The sequence below is a fragment of the Cololabis saira genome, chromosome 1, assembly GCF_033807715.1.
Source record: "Cololabis saira isolate AMF1-May2022 chromosome 1, fColSai1.1, whole genome shotgun sequence".
NCBI classification, from domain to species: Eukaryota; Metazoa; Chordata; class Actinopteri; order Beloniformes; family Belonidae; genus Cololabis; species Cololabis saira.
The window spans coordinates 36063622-36079819 of record NC_084587.1 but is presented as its reverse complement, the minus strand read 5'-3'; the positions used below and the strand labels follow the sequence as shown (position 1 = coordinate 36079819).

The following is a 16198-nucleotide window of genomic DNA, read 5'->3' as shown; positions in this document are numbered from 1 at the left end:
CTCTCTGAAACAAACTGTGTTTTTCTCCAACCAGAATATCCCCATACCGACTCTGAAAGCTTACGCAGAGGCGCTGGCGAAGAACACCGTGGTGGAGAGGTTCAGTATTGTAGGAACCAGGAGCAATGACCCAGTAGCATTTGTAAGTATTCCTCCAAATTTAACAATTACAAAACCATCCGTATGGCACATGTGCCCAGTGCAGCTACAAGTAGTCATTTTAGAGCACATAACTCCGAAGCAACATTTGAAGGAAGATAAATTGTGTTTGGTGTGTTTCCTCAGGCTTTGGCAGAAATGCTGAAGGTGAACACGACACTGAAGAGTCTAAATGTTGAGTCCAACTTCATCACAGGGACCGGAATCATGGCCCTTATTGAGGCGCTGCAGCATAACGCCTCACTGGTCGAGCTCAAGATTGACAATCAGGTAAAAGTCGACACACACAACCCACTCGGCTTGGGTTGAGGCAGCCCACTTGCTACTTCAGTTTTGCGCTCTTAAGTTGCATTATTGTGGGTTACACTACACAATAATACATGTAATACTCACTCATTCAGATTGCCTTTGTACCTTTCGCCATGTAGCAAATATGACTCCATTCAGTCATGGACTAAAACACACACACATGTATGTATATATATATATATATATATATATATATATATATATATATATATATATATATATATATATATATATGTATATGTATATATATATATATATATATATATATGTATATGTATATATATATATATATATACAGTACTCGAGTTGAGGGGGGATGAAATAAAAACAGTCAAAATCATCCCCCCTGTAAAACTGCCATCCCTCCTTTCCATCCCTTATGTCATTTCATCAATGAATGTGGTTTTACTGCTATTTCAACATTTAGAGTCATCACCAGAAAAATAACACCAGAAAAATAACTTATTTGACAATTTTCACCTGTTTTAAGTACATTTTCAATTGAAATAATTAGGAAAATCTGCCAGTGGAACAAGATTTATCTCTTATTACAAGCAAAAAAATCTTGTTCCACTGGCAGATTTTTTTACTTATTTCAAGTGAAAAAAAAGGTGTTTTGGTCAGTGCTATTATTTGTAATATATTATATTATTTGTAATCAGTACAAATTATCTGTCCCCAATGCATATGATCAAATCCACCATCCCCCCTGATTTTTTTTTTTACAACTCGAGTACTGTATATATGTGTGTGTGTGTGTGTGTGTGTGTGTGTGTGTGTGTGTGTGTGTGTGTGTGTGTGTGTGTGTATTAATATATATTATTCCCTGCTGCTCATGGAGATCATCTTTATTGGCCCTGGAGAGTATTTTGTTTAACCGCTCTTCTTCCGTCTCTCCCGACCTTCTCCACCTCCAGAGCCAGCCGCTGGGGAATAAGGTCGAGATGGAGATCGCCAGCATGCTGGAGAAAAACACCACCTTGTTAAAGTTTGGATATCATTTCACCCAACAGGGCCCACGCCTCCGTGGCTCCAATGCTATGATGAACAACAATGACCTGGGTGGGTTTCACATCACGCACTTGCACACACCTGCACACACCTGCACACACCTGCACGTAGGAGACGTCACTACTTCCAGACTTATGGCTGGGATCATGACAGAAGTCTTTAAAGTGGCCATATTGCGCTCAGTTTCATGCGTGTAATTTGTCGTATCAACAAAGACCTCTACCGGGCTGCAGAGCCTTTCATCATGTGTATGTATGTAATTATGCATACACACGTGTCAACAGGTGTAGATGTGAAAACTGTGCTTATTAAAAATCAACTGAGTGAGAAAATATTGGCAGCCAAGAAGTAAAAAAAGCTAATGAACCACTTTTCACTCTCTAGTAGCTCTTGATTCTCTTTTTCTCTTTTGTATGAGATGCGTTAAAGTAACAGTTTTTTTTAAAGACCGATACTCTGAAACGATGGTCACCGTGCCAGCGATGTTTGCACCATGTGAGCTTCAATCACCGGAACAGTTCTCAGTTTCTGCAAACCCAGCACTATGCTGCGCCTCGTTAATGAGCTGACCCTCCTTGAAATGTTACAGAGAAACAAACCCACTTGCTCCACCACTGGTCCGGACAAGCAACCTGCATCTAGCGAGCCGTGGCTGCCCAACGTCCCCCCGCAACCAAAAATACATTTCTTAGGAGACATCTGGGAACTTCAAGCCAAATATTTAGTTGCAAGTACGAGCAGATCCGCCGGGATTTAAAACACACACGGTCCGTGCTGCGGACTCGTAAATGTCTGCTTTTAAAATGCTGAAGCTCCTGCTCCTACTGTGGATGAGCTCTGCCTGGAGAATAAAACCATATGAGGATATTCCAGCCTCTATTCCATCAGAGAGCCGGTGTTAGAAAAACTCTCCATGGAGCTACACGGGGATACTACAACATTTACCTCGTGTTTGGAGCGTGCACTCAGACCTAAGGTTATAATTAATCATAACAACACTAGGTAAGTGAGAAACCACGGAGAAGCATAATATGGCCACTTTAAGCTGTATTTATCAGTTCAAAATGTGCAAATGACTCATTATTCTGGAGTTGCTCGTGCAGCTTGTGTATAGTCTCTAAGCCTATTGTGTTTGGCAGCGTTAGATGTTGCGTGCACCATTATTATGGACGTCTTATCTCCATTAAATCTGTTTGAGTTCCACTTTAATCAGAGTCTAATAGAAAAGTCCCACTGATGTCATCGGTTTGGTAACTCAGCGAGACAGCCGGCCAATGAAAACACTACCTTCCTAGGTTATGACATCAGCCCTAAGAAAAGACGCTGCATGGGAGAGAACATAATGTAACGACTGGAGGAGCAGCTTCCTGCATGAATTTATTCAATGGTTTTAAATTAGTTCATTTTTAACCTTCTTGTACGATGAGTTTTATTATTGTAACCATGACTTTACTGACTTTACTGTTAATAATTGCAGTTATCTTTTATACATTGTCTCTTATGGTTTTATAATCTGCTGGTGTTATGCTCCGCACGACTTGAGAGTGTCATCATTTTTTTCCCCTTCATGTTTAAGCCCGTGTCGTCAGGTCGGAGTCAGACGGCTCCTTCACCCTCACTTTATCTGTCCCTGAACTGGAGAGAGCCTTTGGGAAAAAGTTCAAGCCCAAGACAAAGTAAAACAGAAACTCAGCTGAAACCAAAACACAGCACTCTTTGACCGCTTTCTGCTGCAAATCCCTCCCGGTTCTCTCTTAAACCGCCAGAGCCACTGCTGCCTCCTATCAGCTCCTCTGAGAGTCTGTTGCTTCTCCACAGCACCCGTCGTCGTGTTCCTTCTTTTTATTCCCTCTTTTCATATCTGTCTCTTTCGTTTTGCTTACTTTATTCCTAAAAAAGTGAAAGCTTTTACAAGATGCAGTAGTGGGTGAATGGAATAGTCAACTCAGCAAATTTAAATTCTACTTTTGTTCAATACACAAGTAAGACTTGACTATTTTTTCAGAAGGATTTGCAAATCTGTCGATTTAAAACGCAAGAAAGATTAGTTTTCCCAAACAGACACACAAATGAGAAGGATGCATCTATAGAAGGATGCTTCTTTTAATTGAAGACCAACAACAGAAGCAGAGTTTAAACCTGAAACTGAGCAAAACACGGATGGAAGGCAGCACCGACTAGACGATAGTCCTCTTCTGTCTCTACAGTCAAGAGTACAAGACGCGTGTTCTGGATGAAGCTGAGCAATTTCTACTCACCGTTGCAGTTTCTGGATGTTCCAACTTCTTTTGCAACTGCGCCGCTGTCCTGCAGCACACCTGCTTCAGTTTTTCATGACTTCTTTTTGAGTCAATCTTCTCTCTTTATTTCATGTTTTTTCTGTTGTCTTCTTTCTTTTCTCTTGAATGCTCCCAGGCTGGATCACTGTTGGGGTGGAAACAGCCCTCAGACCCTCTGAAGTCTGAAAGGGGCTGGCAATGCTTTTTTTGTTTTTATTTTTTGTAATGAGTTCCTAGTTGTCACAACAATCAAGTCAAATTAGACCCCATTCTGTGTTTGAGTCTCTGTTCTCCTCCCCATCCCTGTCACGTGGTGAAGTGCGCCTTCGTCATGTCCCTGGGGAGGACACTGAACCCCAGATTGCCCGTGACAAAAAATACCCAAAACATCTAAATGTGGAATATGGTGATCTGCTGTGGTGGTTCTGGGAAAGACACTGATTAGCTTCATCCGTGTCTTACCAGACCTCCGCTAATCAATTTGTCGCTCTATTTCTGAGTTGATCCAGCCTTAGATCTCCCATTTGTCTCATGTTCCTCATCTGCATCTCTTGCTATTACATCAGCAGCTGTCAACTCTTTGACCACATTTCTCTCCCTTTTCACACGATGATCTCAGTCTACTTTGGTTTTCTTTCTCTGGTTTCTCTGTCTCCCTCTTGTAACCTCTAACTCGTTCTGTCCATCCGCAGTAAGACAGAGACGGCTTGAAGGAGGACCCATCTTCCCCAAGTGTCGGACAAATGTCTAGAAACCAGGGCTACCTTCAACCTCCTCCATCGCCACCCTCCCACACCCACTCATGGTCCACGACGGCAGGTTCAATTGTTTTCATGTACAGACGCTTGCTTGGTAGACGTTCAGTTGGATTAGTCAGAAGAATACTTTGGAGCTCTCGATGCATGTGAGAAGTAATCATTTTATTCTGTGCTCTGACATTTGTATTTTCACACCGATTCTAGGCCAAAAAGACCGATGCTCTTTGCACAAACTAGCCAGGCAACACGATCCTTGGTATTTTGAATCCTACAGGATGTCATTAAGTGTCCTTAATAGATGTGCTTTTAAAGAGGACTCATTTGAAAGCTGATCTTCAGCTCTTAGATGTCCCAGTTCCTGAGGTGTCGAGTGAATTATATTAATACTCTTGAGTGAATTAACTGTGTTGCGTTCTCTGTTGTTGCCAAAAGGTCAACACACTGAGGCATTGTCCCTTTACACCACATACTATGAGAATGCTGTAAAGGATGTTGACCCAGTCATGAAAAATCTGATGTTATGCTCATTTAGTCATTTAGTAAGCCGTTCAGATACTAAGCTACATGTTTTTTTTTCATTAATCGAAGGTAAACCTGGTTTACTGCGAGATGGGTCTCTTTATAAAGAATATATTTATTTGAGACAGACCTGAGAAAGAGTCAGAGCTGTTCAAATAACTTGGATGAACGGTGCTTGACAGCGTACGAGTGTCGCTATAAAATGAAACGCTCACTTGAATGAAGCATTTACATCGGCAGAGGCACTGAAGTGACGCCCACAACTCGCAAGCGTTTGAATGCATTTGTGTTACACTCTACTGGGTCTGGTTTGTTTGTGTTTGTTCATTTGTATTTACTGGAGCTAACATGTTTGATGTCATATGAAATGGTTGTTACTGTAATTGTTTATCCTTATAGTTTTTGCATTTAAAGCGGCACAAGGGAACTTTTGCAGTTCTCTGCTCAGAGGGTGTGCCTGTTGGCGTGGAGGTGAAGTTATTTTTAAAATGCTGTCTCATGTTGCGTCTCTTGTCCAGTCCCCCTCTTGTTTTGTCTTCCATCGTCACTTTTTTGAGTCTCTTAATCGCCACGATGTCCCCTGTAGCTCTGTGAGCTAGTTTCATTGTTGCTGGTGTGTGATTTTAAACGGTGCTTGCTGTGAAGCGATGTGCGCCTGTCACAAGAGACAATGGGGCAGGAGTCCAAAGGTACTTTGGGTGGTTTGGTTTTTTTGTTTGCTGAAAGTGGGGACGAGAGACTGCAAGAGTTAGACAATGCTTCCTAAACGTAATCAGCTAATTCTTGAAATTAAATTGAAAAAAGACTTGATTGTGCTGCTTTGATATTCACTCTATCGAAATAAACTAATACTGAGACTACTTTAAAATTCACAAAGTTGACAATATATATTTAGCAGTAATTAGTTGGAGTTGAACCACTGAACATCTGACCCTTTGATGCTGGATTTATTAGCCTGATAGAAATGTTCCCATCAAAGACAATTGCTTTTGACCAACTCCAATAATTATGTTGGAGGAATGCTGCTCTGTATTTGAGAATAAGGAAAAGAATGGCTTCAAAATTGTCTTTTTCCCAGGAATGAGAACCCATGAAGCTCCAGTGAAGAAAACATGAAATAAATCAGAGCATTTTATTGATTCAATAAGAAGTAAGTTTGAACTGCCCATTTTAAAAATCAGCTTGTGTCCTTGATGTGAGTAGTTACCTGATGATTGACTGAATGCTGAATCCTTGATGCCTGATCACATTTCTGTACCACCCTCACGATCATTACAATGATAAATACAGATGTATACAATGAAAAAGAATCTAAAAAATAGATCAAATGATTAGAAAATAAATTAAATTATCTAATGTATTTATATAGATACAAAAAATATATTAACTAGAAAACTGTTAAAAACTAAACGGGGTGTTTTTAATTAAATATGGAATAATAAATACTAAATTTAAAAAAAAATATATAAATTCTGTGTGTTATTTCATATATCAGGCATTAAGGGGTTAGGGTTTAAATAACTCATTCAATGTTATTTCAGTTTTACACTTTTCACTCCTTTGGATGTCAATCAACAAATTGTAATTATTCATTGTAAACATTTACACTCCTCACACTTAGAATGTTTGTCTTTTTTGTTTGTTTTATTTGTTTTGTAGTAAAATAGAGTTTGACTTTTTTTGTTATTTTTTGAGTTGAATGTTTTTGATTATGAATTTAATAAAGCTTGAAAATTGTCTATGATCTTGGACTCGATGACGTCTGGTTGAATGTTTTCTTCAGACATGTGGGAGCTGCAGCGACACCCAGTGGCAAAGTGAAGGAATTACATCGATCTACTTTGGTTTGGTCTGCTGGATCATGCCCCCCTCTGTCCACCACCGGTACTATTTACACATTAAAAAAACAGTAGCACTGTAGCATACTTTTCAGTGATCAAAAAAATAATGTTCTCACTTGTATTTGCATAAGTAATAATTGATAAGTTCTTATATAGGGTATTTTTGCATATTTGTTTTCAAAATAACTTTTCAATACAACATCCATTCACTTGAAACACGTTTGGATCTTTTTCTTACATGTGGTTGTTTCAAATCTGAAACATTTGAGTGTGTTTAAAGTCTAGGTTTTTATGGTCAGCCTCTGCACAATTCTCCATTTCTGCTTTCCCAGCCAATCCGTCATTGTATGTGAAAGATCATTATCCTGTTGAAAGATCAGGTTCCCTTTCTTTGTCTTGAGGACAGATGGCCTCACACTATCTGAGATGGCTCTCTGATGTGATGTACAATTGATATTTGAATCAATAAAAGCAATCTATTCAGTCCCTGAAGTAGCAAAGGAAGTGCAAATCACTGCATTCTGTTAATAAAATGTTGCTTTGTGTTTTATTTCTTAATGTCAGTCTTCCAGATTGTCCGTTTCATCAGGACCAAAGCTTGGCAGCTTCCCCCATGTTTCAGAAGGGACAGAACCATTTCAAATGTGTAAACACATGCAGAAACACAAAAGGATGACACGTGTTTACTTCCTTGTGTCTGTGAAGGTTTAACGTTTTTTTTTATTATTGAATCTCAGGCAGAAACATACACGTTAATTCTTTATTGCTGTTGCCGTTTCATGTCACCCTCATCCAAACCAACAACATTTCCTTTCATTTTATTTCATAATTCTGTAAAACAAAATCAGTTGGCAAACTACAGCAGCTACTTCTCAGTGTGAATGTGAACTGAAAGGAAGTTGGTCTCTTTTTCACAGATATTTACAAGAAGCAAAACCCAAATGATCTCATTCAGACTCCATTTGGTATTCTGTTCTCATAGATCCTGAATGTCATACTATACATACTGTAAGTTCTGGTTTTATGGCTAAAAGCTTAAGGTTTTAGCTGTTACATGAACAGCTATGCGGTCAGTCACCATTCAAACACAGACAAAAAAAAAGAAAAATTCAGTTCCCTGTATACACACGTCTATTTTTTAATACTAATGTTATAAACGGTTATATTAACATAGTGAAAACACAGTCAAACTCAGGAGTTATTGCCTTCATTTATATATATATCTATATATATATTATTATTATTTTCTTGTTTTGCATGACAAAGAGGGGATAAACAGGGATCAGGTGGTTTGGATACATATTCATACATCAAACTTACCAGACAGATGGCATGCAAGACATACAAAAGAGACACACGAGCTAAAGGGAAGAAACATCTGTAAACGCTATACTGCTTGAACATGGAAGACGTGGGTACCGGAGCGGCGACGGGGCGTCCGAGGGGCAGACAACAGTGAACGTTTAACACTGTGCAAAAGGTTTGACATAAATTTCAGACGTGGTCCAACACGGACACTTTAGGATCACACGACAGCGGTTTTTAATTTGTGTTTTTAAAATATGGCTTTTCGAGTTATCACATTTGTTATTTTAGCCAGCAGACGCAGAGACTATTCATATTTTTTCGTATAATATCTATGAGTGTTTGCCCACTTTGAGGCTTGCTAGGTGTTTAGTTATGTACAAAATGTGTGGAGGCGGTGGACCCATCGCAGAGGAGAGAAAGATTCAGTCAAAAACTTCAGACCAGAAGGTTTAACCATCGAAAGTGTGTCTGTGGCCCTCTGCTCTTCAAAATGTAGTTAACACAATTGAAGTTAACGTGGGACTGTGGAGTCGGTCTAGCTTCGTCTGGCGGCTGTATGCCACACTGCTGGCTCAAATGTGGTTCCTTCCCCCGTCATAAAACCTTAAGTTCCCCCAACACGAAAGCACTTCGCCAAGTTGTGACTTCAATTAACACAGTGACATTTGACTGAGGAAGAAAATATGACTCAAGCCAACATTGTATATGCAGCCTCCGAACTAAGCTAGACGTCAATATCAGTAGTTAACTGGGAATCCTATTTCTTGAGCATGTCTTGCAGTGGGCCCGGCAGGTACTTCATCACTGTATCCATGATGCTTTCCTCCTCTTCCTCATCTCCACAGCCGGCTGGCACGAGCTTCTTGGGTCGAGTCAAGCTGCCTGGGTCTTGCTCCTCTGCAGCGGCTGCGGCCTCCGCCTCGGCTTCCTCCTTCTTTTTCAAGCCATACTGGTAGTCACACACAGGAAATGAGGAGTTATGGATGGAAAGACCAAGTGCACTTATATGGAAACATCTTGTGGCATTAAGTCATATTTCGTACTGTTCCTTTGGGAAAACCCATACGATTTCTCGAGGATTTGAATTATTTGGCCCAGTTTGATCAGGGCTAATCGTTTTTTGGCACATTTGGCGATGTTATGACAACGGCAAGTGCCCAATTGTCCTAAGATTTGATTGAGACCCCAAATAGGAAGAAACAGGGACACAGGATAGATGGGTGGGTTCACCTGGACCAGTTTTTATTATATCAGTTATGTCGTCAGTAAAAGTAAAATAAAATGACATTGAAGGCTTCTGTTAATACTATTATTGGTGGAGATGTTTTTGTTCTTTTCTTGACAGATTTCTGCGAGACCTTGATTTAAAACCTGGTTCCATTTGACTAATGAATCAAGTTTGTTTGCGAGAAAAATTTGGCAAAAAAATGGTTAATCCAGAGGGCATTTTCTGAACAAGATTTGATATTGTGGTACCTCAGGATAATAGTCTCCCAACAACAGGACAAGTGTACACATTGAGTCGGCGACTGCAACCTCTGACACCTTTTTTATTTAGTTAGCTACCATAAAATGTGATCGTCCATTTGATCCAATAACAGGAACTGAAGTAGGACTACATTAGGAAACAACTCAACTCAACTCTAACAATAGCGAACTCTTGTCTTCATGGTCTGTGACCCCTCAAAAACAAAAAGCTTTTGAGATGACGTTTCCAGATTACAACATAAATGTATTAACAGAACTCTGGAAATGTATTTTCAGAACTCCTGAACTAAACTCCTCTGACAGTGAAATAAGCCGTGTAGGGTTAGTTTGGACTTTATTTACACAGAATGAACCAGAGCGAGGCTCCACTGAAGTAACCGACCATAATTGGATAGCAAGCCCTTGGAGCGTTCCTTATTGTTTGTTCATAAAACGTGAGGAAATGAACCAGAAGAGGAAGGTTTCTTTTTATCCTTCTGATTAACAGAATTGTCCTCAGGCCTGCTCCGTCCAGCTACTGTCGGTCCTTCACGCAGCATCTGCAGTGACGTGGTCACAGGAAGCACAACCAGAGCCTGCAACCTGAGATGTTTGCAGAAGAGAAATCTGACAATGAACTCACTCAATAAAAAAAAAAAAAAATGTTAATCAGATTGTAGGAGTGCCTTTTTGAAAAAATGTTATGCATTTTTTTTCATTATTATTATTTAAACCCTTTATCTAATCTATATTTTCAGTCTAAATTCACCTCGGCTTTCTACGTAATCTTGAAAGTACACTGATCTATTTTAATCAGTGGAGTAAAAATAACACAAAAGCAGCCACATCTGTGTTTAAATAATCTCCCTCTTGAACATTTTTATGGAGGTAGTTACGCTGACGCGCAGACGTGCAGGCGTGAACCCTTCAAAGCATCTCAGATTCAGCCTGTCTCACTAACATTTACATTAAATAGCACTAGGTTTTTAGTTTGGTTTGATTGTTTTTTTTCTCCTCATTTAGTTATTTAAGTAGCATTTTATCTTTGAAAAGCTGTTCTTAAATATATTCAGTGTTCACCATGTCCCTTTCCTCACACGTCTGACTGTATTTCTTTGTTTCGTGTTGACAACAGTTTGCTTGGCTAATCCAGCAGATTAAGAAGACCATCATACCTCTGTATTACCAAGACTGTGTTGGTTAAGGGATCAAATATAAATGCCAAATATATGGTAGTATGGGAGTATGGGAGAGTATAGTTCCCACAGATGTTAAACAATGGATGGAAATTATGTTTGAAGTTGCATCATATGAATGCATGCAATGGGAACTTATTTTTTTGTAGGTAGGATAAATGGAGAAATTCCTACACATGGTGTTAAATGTTTATTAGAAAAAAATTTAAAAAATTTACCCCTCCTTGAACCGCCACCTTAAGGGGTGAATATACTTGCTGTTCGGAACGCGGCTGCATCATGGCCGACACACGTATCCTGGATTCGTTTCACGCGTCCACATGCACGTTCTCCAAAAAACACTGAACGTGTACGCGACTTGCTTTGCCCGCGAGTGGCGCTGGTCAAGGTCGAGCACCTGGTGGCCAGGTCTTTGCCCATGGGACCCGGTAGGGTTCAGCTCAAAACGGCGACTTGGGCCCGTCTTCAAATAGGCTCACCCCCCCGCAGGAAGGACCATGACAGGCCGAGGCAATGTGGTTTGGGTAGCATTCATGGCGGGGTGCCTCGGCGACCCAACCCCTGCACCAAAACCCTCTCAGTAGGGTCATGGAATGTCACCTCGCTGGGGGGGAAGGAGCTAGAGTTTGAGCGAGAGGTTAGGAGATACCGGCTAGAGATAGTCGGGCTCACCTCCACACATAGCTTGGGCTCTGGAGCCCAGCTCCTTGAAAAGGGCTGGACCCTCCACTACTCTGGAGTTTCCCAGGGTGAGAGGTGGCGAACTGGTTTGGTCTTGCTTTTAGCCCCCCAGCTCAGCCGCAATCTGTTGGAGTTTACCCCGGTGAATGAAAGGGTCACTTTCTTGTGCCTTCAGGTCAGGTAAAGGTCTCTTACTGTTTTTCGTGCTTACGGCAACAGCAGTGCGGAGTACCCAGCCTTGTTGGAGTCCCTGGGAGGGGGACTTGATGGTGCTCCAACTGGGGACTCCATTGTTCTACTGGGGGACTTCAACGCTCACGTGGGCAATGAAGAGGCGTGATTGGGAGGAACAGCCTCGGCGATCTGAACACGAGTGGTGCTTTGTTGTTGGACTTCTGTGCTAGTCACAGTTTGTCCATAAGAAACACCATGATCAAGCAGAAGGGTGTCCATCAGTGCACGTGGCACCAGGACACCCTAGGCCGGAGGTCAATGATCGACTTTGTTGTCTTTTCATCACCTGGTGGTGAGTTGGATACACTGGTGGAGGAGGAAGTTGGACAGACTGGGCAGACCCAAACATATTGTGAGGGTCTGTTGGAAATGTCTGGCTGAGCCCTCTGTCAGGGAAGTCTTCAACTCTCCCGAAAGTTCCCCGAAAGAACTTCTCACAGATTCCGAGGGAGGTTGGGGACATTGAGTCCGAGTGGACCATGTTCTCTGCCTCCATTGTCGAAGCGGCAGCTCAAAGTTGTGGACGCAAGATCTCTGGTGGCTGTCGTGGTAGCAACCCCCGAGCCCGGTGGTGGACACTGGAAGTAAGGGATGCTGTCAGACTGAAGAAGTAGTCCTACCAGGCCATGTTGACCTGTGAGACTCCTGAAACAGTCGAAAGGTACAAGCAAGCTGCAGCTTGGGTGGTCCTGGAGGCAAAAACTCGGGTCTGAGAGGAATTGGGTGAAGACTTTCGGTCGACCTCGAAGAAATTCTGGCAAACCGTCCGACGCCTCAGAAAGGGGAATCAGTACACTGCAAACACTGTTTACAGTGCAGGTGGGAAACTGTTGACCTCAACTGGGGACATTGTCGGACGGTGGAAGGAATACTTCGAGGATCTCCACTGACATGCCTTCAATTGAGTTAGCAGAGACTGTTGACTCTTGGTTGCACTCTTCCATCACCCAAGCCGTAGTCACTGAAGTAGTTCTTAAGCTCCTCAGAGGCAGGGCACAGGGGGTCGATGAGATCCGCCCTGAGTACCCAAGTCACCGGATGTTGTAGGGCTGTCTTGGTTGACACACCTCTGCAACATTGCATGGAAGAAGGGGACAGTGCCGCTGGAGTGGCAAACCGAGGTGGTGGTCCCTCTGTTTAAAAAGGGGGACTGGAGAGTGTGTTCACAACTAAAGGGGATCACACTTCTCAGCCTCCCTGGCCTACGCTAGGGAACTGTAGAAGAGAATACGGCCGATAGTCGAACCTTGGATACAAGCGGAACAATGTGTTTTTTTTCGTTCTGGCCGTGGAAGACTGGACCAGCTCTATACCCTCTCCAGGGTTCATGGGAATTGGTCCAACCAGTACACATGTGCTTTGTGGATCTGGACAAGGCATTTAACCTTGTCCTTTGTGGTATTCTGTGGGGGGTGCTCCGCGAGTATGGGGTCAAGGGCCCTCTGTTAAGGGCTATTCGGTCTCTGTAGGATTGGAACAGGAATTTCGTTTGCATTGCCGGCAGTAAGTCAGAGTTGTTCCCAGCGCATTTTGGACTTCGGCAGGGCTGCCGTTTTTCACCAATTCTGTTCATAATTTTTATGGACAGGATTTCTAGGCATAGCCAGGGTCCGGAGAGGATCCGGTTTGGGAACCACAGGATTTCGTCCCTGCTTTTTGCAGATGATGTTGTCCTGTTTGCTTCATCAGACTGGGACCTTCAGCATTTTCTGGGGCAGTTTGAAGCCGAGTGCGAATTGGCGGGGATGAGAATCAGCACCTCCAAATCCGAGGCAATGGTGCCTTCTCTGGGTAGGTGGAGAGGTCCCGCCTCAAGTGGAAGAGTTCAAATATCTCGGGGTCTTGTTCACGAGTGAGGGAACGATGGAGCGTGAGATTGACAGACGGATCGGTGCAGCGTCCACAGTTATGCGGTCGATGTACCGGACCGTCGTGGTGAAGAGGGAGCTGAGTCTAAAGGCGAAGCTCTTGATTTACCGGTCAATCTACGCACCTACCCTCACCTATGGCCATGAACTGTGGGTAGTGACAGAAAGGACAAGATCGTGGACACAAGCGGCCGAGATGAGTTTCTTACGCAGGGTGGCTGGACGCTCCCTTAGAGATAGGGTGAGAAGCTCAGTCACTCGGGAGGAGCTTGGAGTCGAGCCGCTGCTCCTTCACATTGAGAGGAGTCAGCTGAGGTGGCCTGGGCATCTGTACCGGATGCCTCCTGGACGCCTCCCTAGGGAGGTGTTCCAGGAAAGGCCTTCTGGGAGGAGACCCCGGGGAAGACCCAGGACACACTGGAGAGATTGCGTCTCGGACTCCCCTCGGAAGAGCTGGAGGAAGTGTCTGGGGTGAGGGAAGTCTTGGCATCTCTGCTAAGACTGCTGCCCCCGCGACCCGGTGACGGATGGATGCATATAGATCTGCAGGAGGCCTTTGTATATAGGGTTGTATACTGTCTGTTGATGATGGTGTTAATGTCTGTTTTTGAGTTTGACTGTATGTTTATGGGTGTATGAATACATTTAAAAAAAACACTTTAATGACAAAAAAGATAACATCATACCTTATCCCTAATGCCTTGCCTCATCACTTCCCTCTCAGCCTCCATCTTGGCATATTTGTCCTTCCTTTCCTCTTCCTGCTGCCTCAGGGCCTCCTGTCGCTCCTCCTCTTTCTTTGCTGCGTCGGGGTCTTCCTCCTTCTCTTCCCCACCCAGCATCTTGCCCACATCAGGGGGACCTCCTAAAACAGACAAAGAGAGGAAAATAAAGGAAGACATGAGGCCTCACCACAGATGCAGCAGGTCCAACAGGACGCAGTTGCCAAAATCTCAAAATATACCATGAGACAAAGTGTTTAGAAGAAGTCGAGCCAGACATGTGACTAATGAATTGCCTCTGTATCCTTTTTTTGGGTCCCGCACTTGGAGGTGTCGCTCCACTGTTAAAAGCCTTGGGGTTACTTTTGATAGTGCTTTTAAGTTTGACAGACAGATCAGCACCGTAGAGAAAGGGTTTTTTATCAACTGAGGCTATTAGCTAAACTCAAGCCCTATCAGTCTACTAAAGTTCTCGAAAGATTTATCCATGCTTTTATTACAACAAGGCTGGACAACTGTCATTTCCTGTAGGTGGGGTTAGCTTAGTCTTCACTTCAACGCCTGCAGCTGATACAGATCGCTGAGGCTCTATTGCTGGCCAGCAAAAAGAAGAGAGACCACATCCCTCCTTCTCTCTTCTATCCAAAGGTCCTTTTAGGATTTTTATTGCTTGTTTTTAAAGTCTTGGGTGGTGTTGTTCCTCTGTAATGTCCATTTTCATACTAGAGCTCTGTAAGGAGGCCTAATACTGAGTGAGGACCTGCCAAAGTCTGCTAACAAGCTGAGCTTTTGGAAGACAAATTCATGTCACAGGTCATACAACACGGCAAGGTCTCTCCCACGCAAAGATTTCAAACTGGAGGGGTGGGGTGGTATCAAAAGGTGCTGCTCTGGTGCTTTTGAAGGAGGGCAAAGAAACAGCCAAAGTAGAGAACCATGGACGCAGTGGCCGGCTAAGGAAACAAATCCCAATACACCCCCTACTTTCTACCACTAGCCCTCACTCACTACCACTAGCCCTAAAAATGAGTAGGGCCCTTGAAATCTTCCCTAGGGATTGGGGCACCACTTGCCATGTCACTGCGTGGTCACGTTCGGGTACGTATGCGACGCCGTAGTTACGTTTGCACATACGTCACACCATATCAGGAAGCTGCGAGCTAAAAGAAGGCTAGAAGCTGTTTTAATTTCCACCGTAGCGCTGTTAATATGCCACTTTATTAAGTTTTAATATTTTTTCAGGCGTAAAAGTAACCGTTAAGATCCCCAACCCTGGGCTCAGTTTATCCAAATAACGCCTGTTAAGAAATTTGCGCCGATGTTTTCGGGATGAGAACAGCCTGCCGGCTCGGGAGCTGATTTATGGTTCCGCCTTAAATCGACGCAGAGCCTACGACGTACAGCATACGGCGCGCGTCGCCGCGTAACCTACGCCGTAGGCGCTGCGTTGGTGTAACGCGGAACCATAAATCAGCCTTTATTCTGGCGAGGTCTGAAAAAGACTTCGCAACAACGGACAAGCGAGTGATTATATACATTCACTGAGTGAATATTATGAAAGTAAAATATATATTTCTCGCTAGAAATGTAATCAAAACGCATTTTTATGCAGAAACTAACTCAAAATATTGATTTTATTCACTAAAAAATAAGAAATGTCCGCCATGTTTTTTTTTTATTCAGTCTGCAAATGATGATGTAAAGCATTCTGGGAAATTTTTTTAGCCCTTGGTCAGCTAGTGAGCATCTGAAAACCCTCGCTCTGAAGTGCTAGATTCATAGCCACTACCCCTCGTTTTCCCCACTAGCCCTAGATGAAAAGAGGAATTGGGACACCACTACCCTC

The 16198-nt window shown here is 42.9% G+C and overlaps 2 protein-coding genes across 3 annotated transcripts in view; one reads left to right on the top strand and one right to left on the bottom strand.

Moving 5' to 3' along the window:
- The window catches only part of tmod1 (tropomodulin 1), a 30679-nt gene extending 23311 nt beyond the window's left edge, over positions 1–7368 (top strand). Inside the window, exons 8-12 of one of the 2 annotated variants that reach the window (XM_061722078.1) lie at positions 35–142; positions 286–429; positions 1386–1530; positions 3056–3155; positions 4451–7368. In XM_061722078.1, coding sequence (XP_061578062.1) covers positions 35–142; positions 286–429; positions 1386–1530; positions 3056–3155; positions 4451–4469 — 516 coding nt within the window. In that variant the 3' untranslated portion in view covers positions 4470–7368. The remainder of the gene's footprint in view (positions 1–34; positions 143–285; positions 430–1385; positions 1531–3055; positions 3156–4450) is intronic. The other variant, XM_061722086.1, reaches the window with a different exon arrangement.
- Positions 7369–7568: 200 nt separating this feature from the next.
- Positions 7569–16198, bottom strand: part of cplx2a (complexin 2a) — a 31545-nt gene continuing 22915 nt past the window's right edge. The window contains exons 3-4 of the mRNA XM_061722064.1: positions 14317–14495; positions 7569–9133 (exon numbers count right to left, since the gene is read on the bottom strand). Of these exons, the coding sequence (XP_061578048.1) occupies positions 8942–9133; positions 14317–14495 (371 nt within the window). The 3' untranslated portion in view covers positions 7569–8941. The remainder of the gene's footprint in view (positions 9134–14316; positions 14496–16198) is intronic.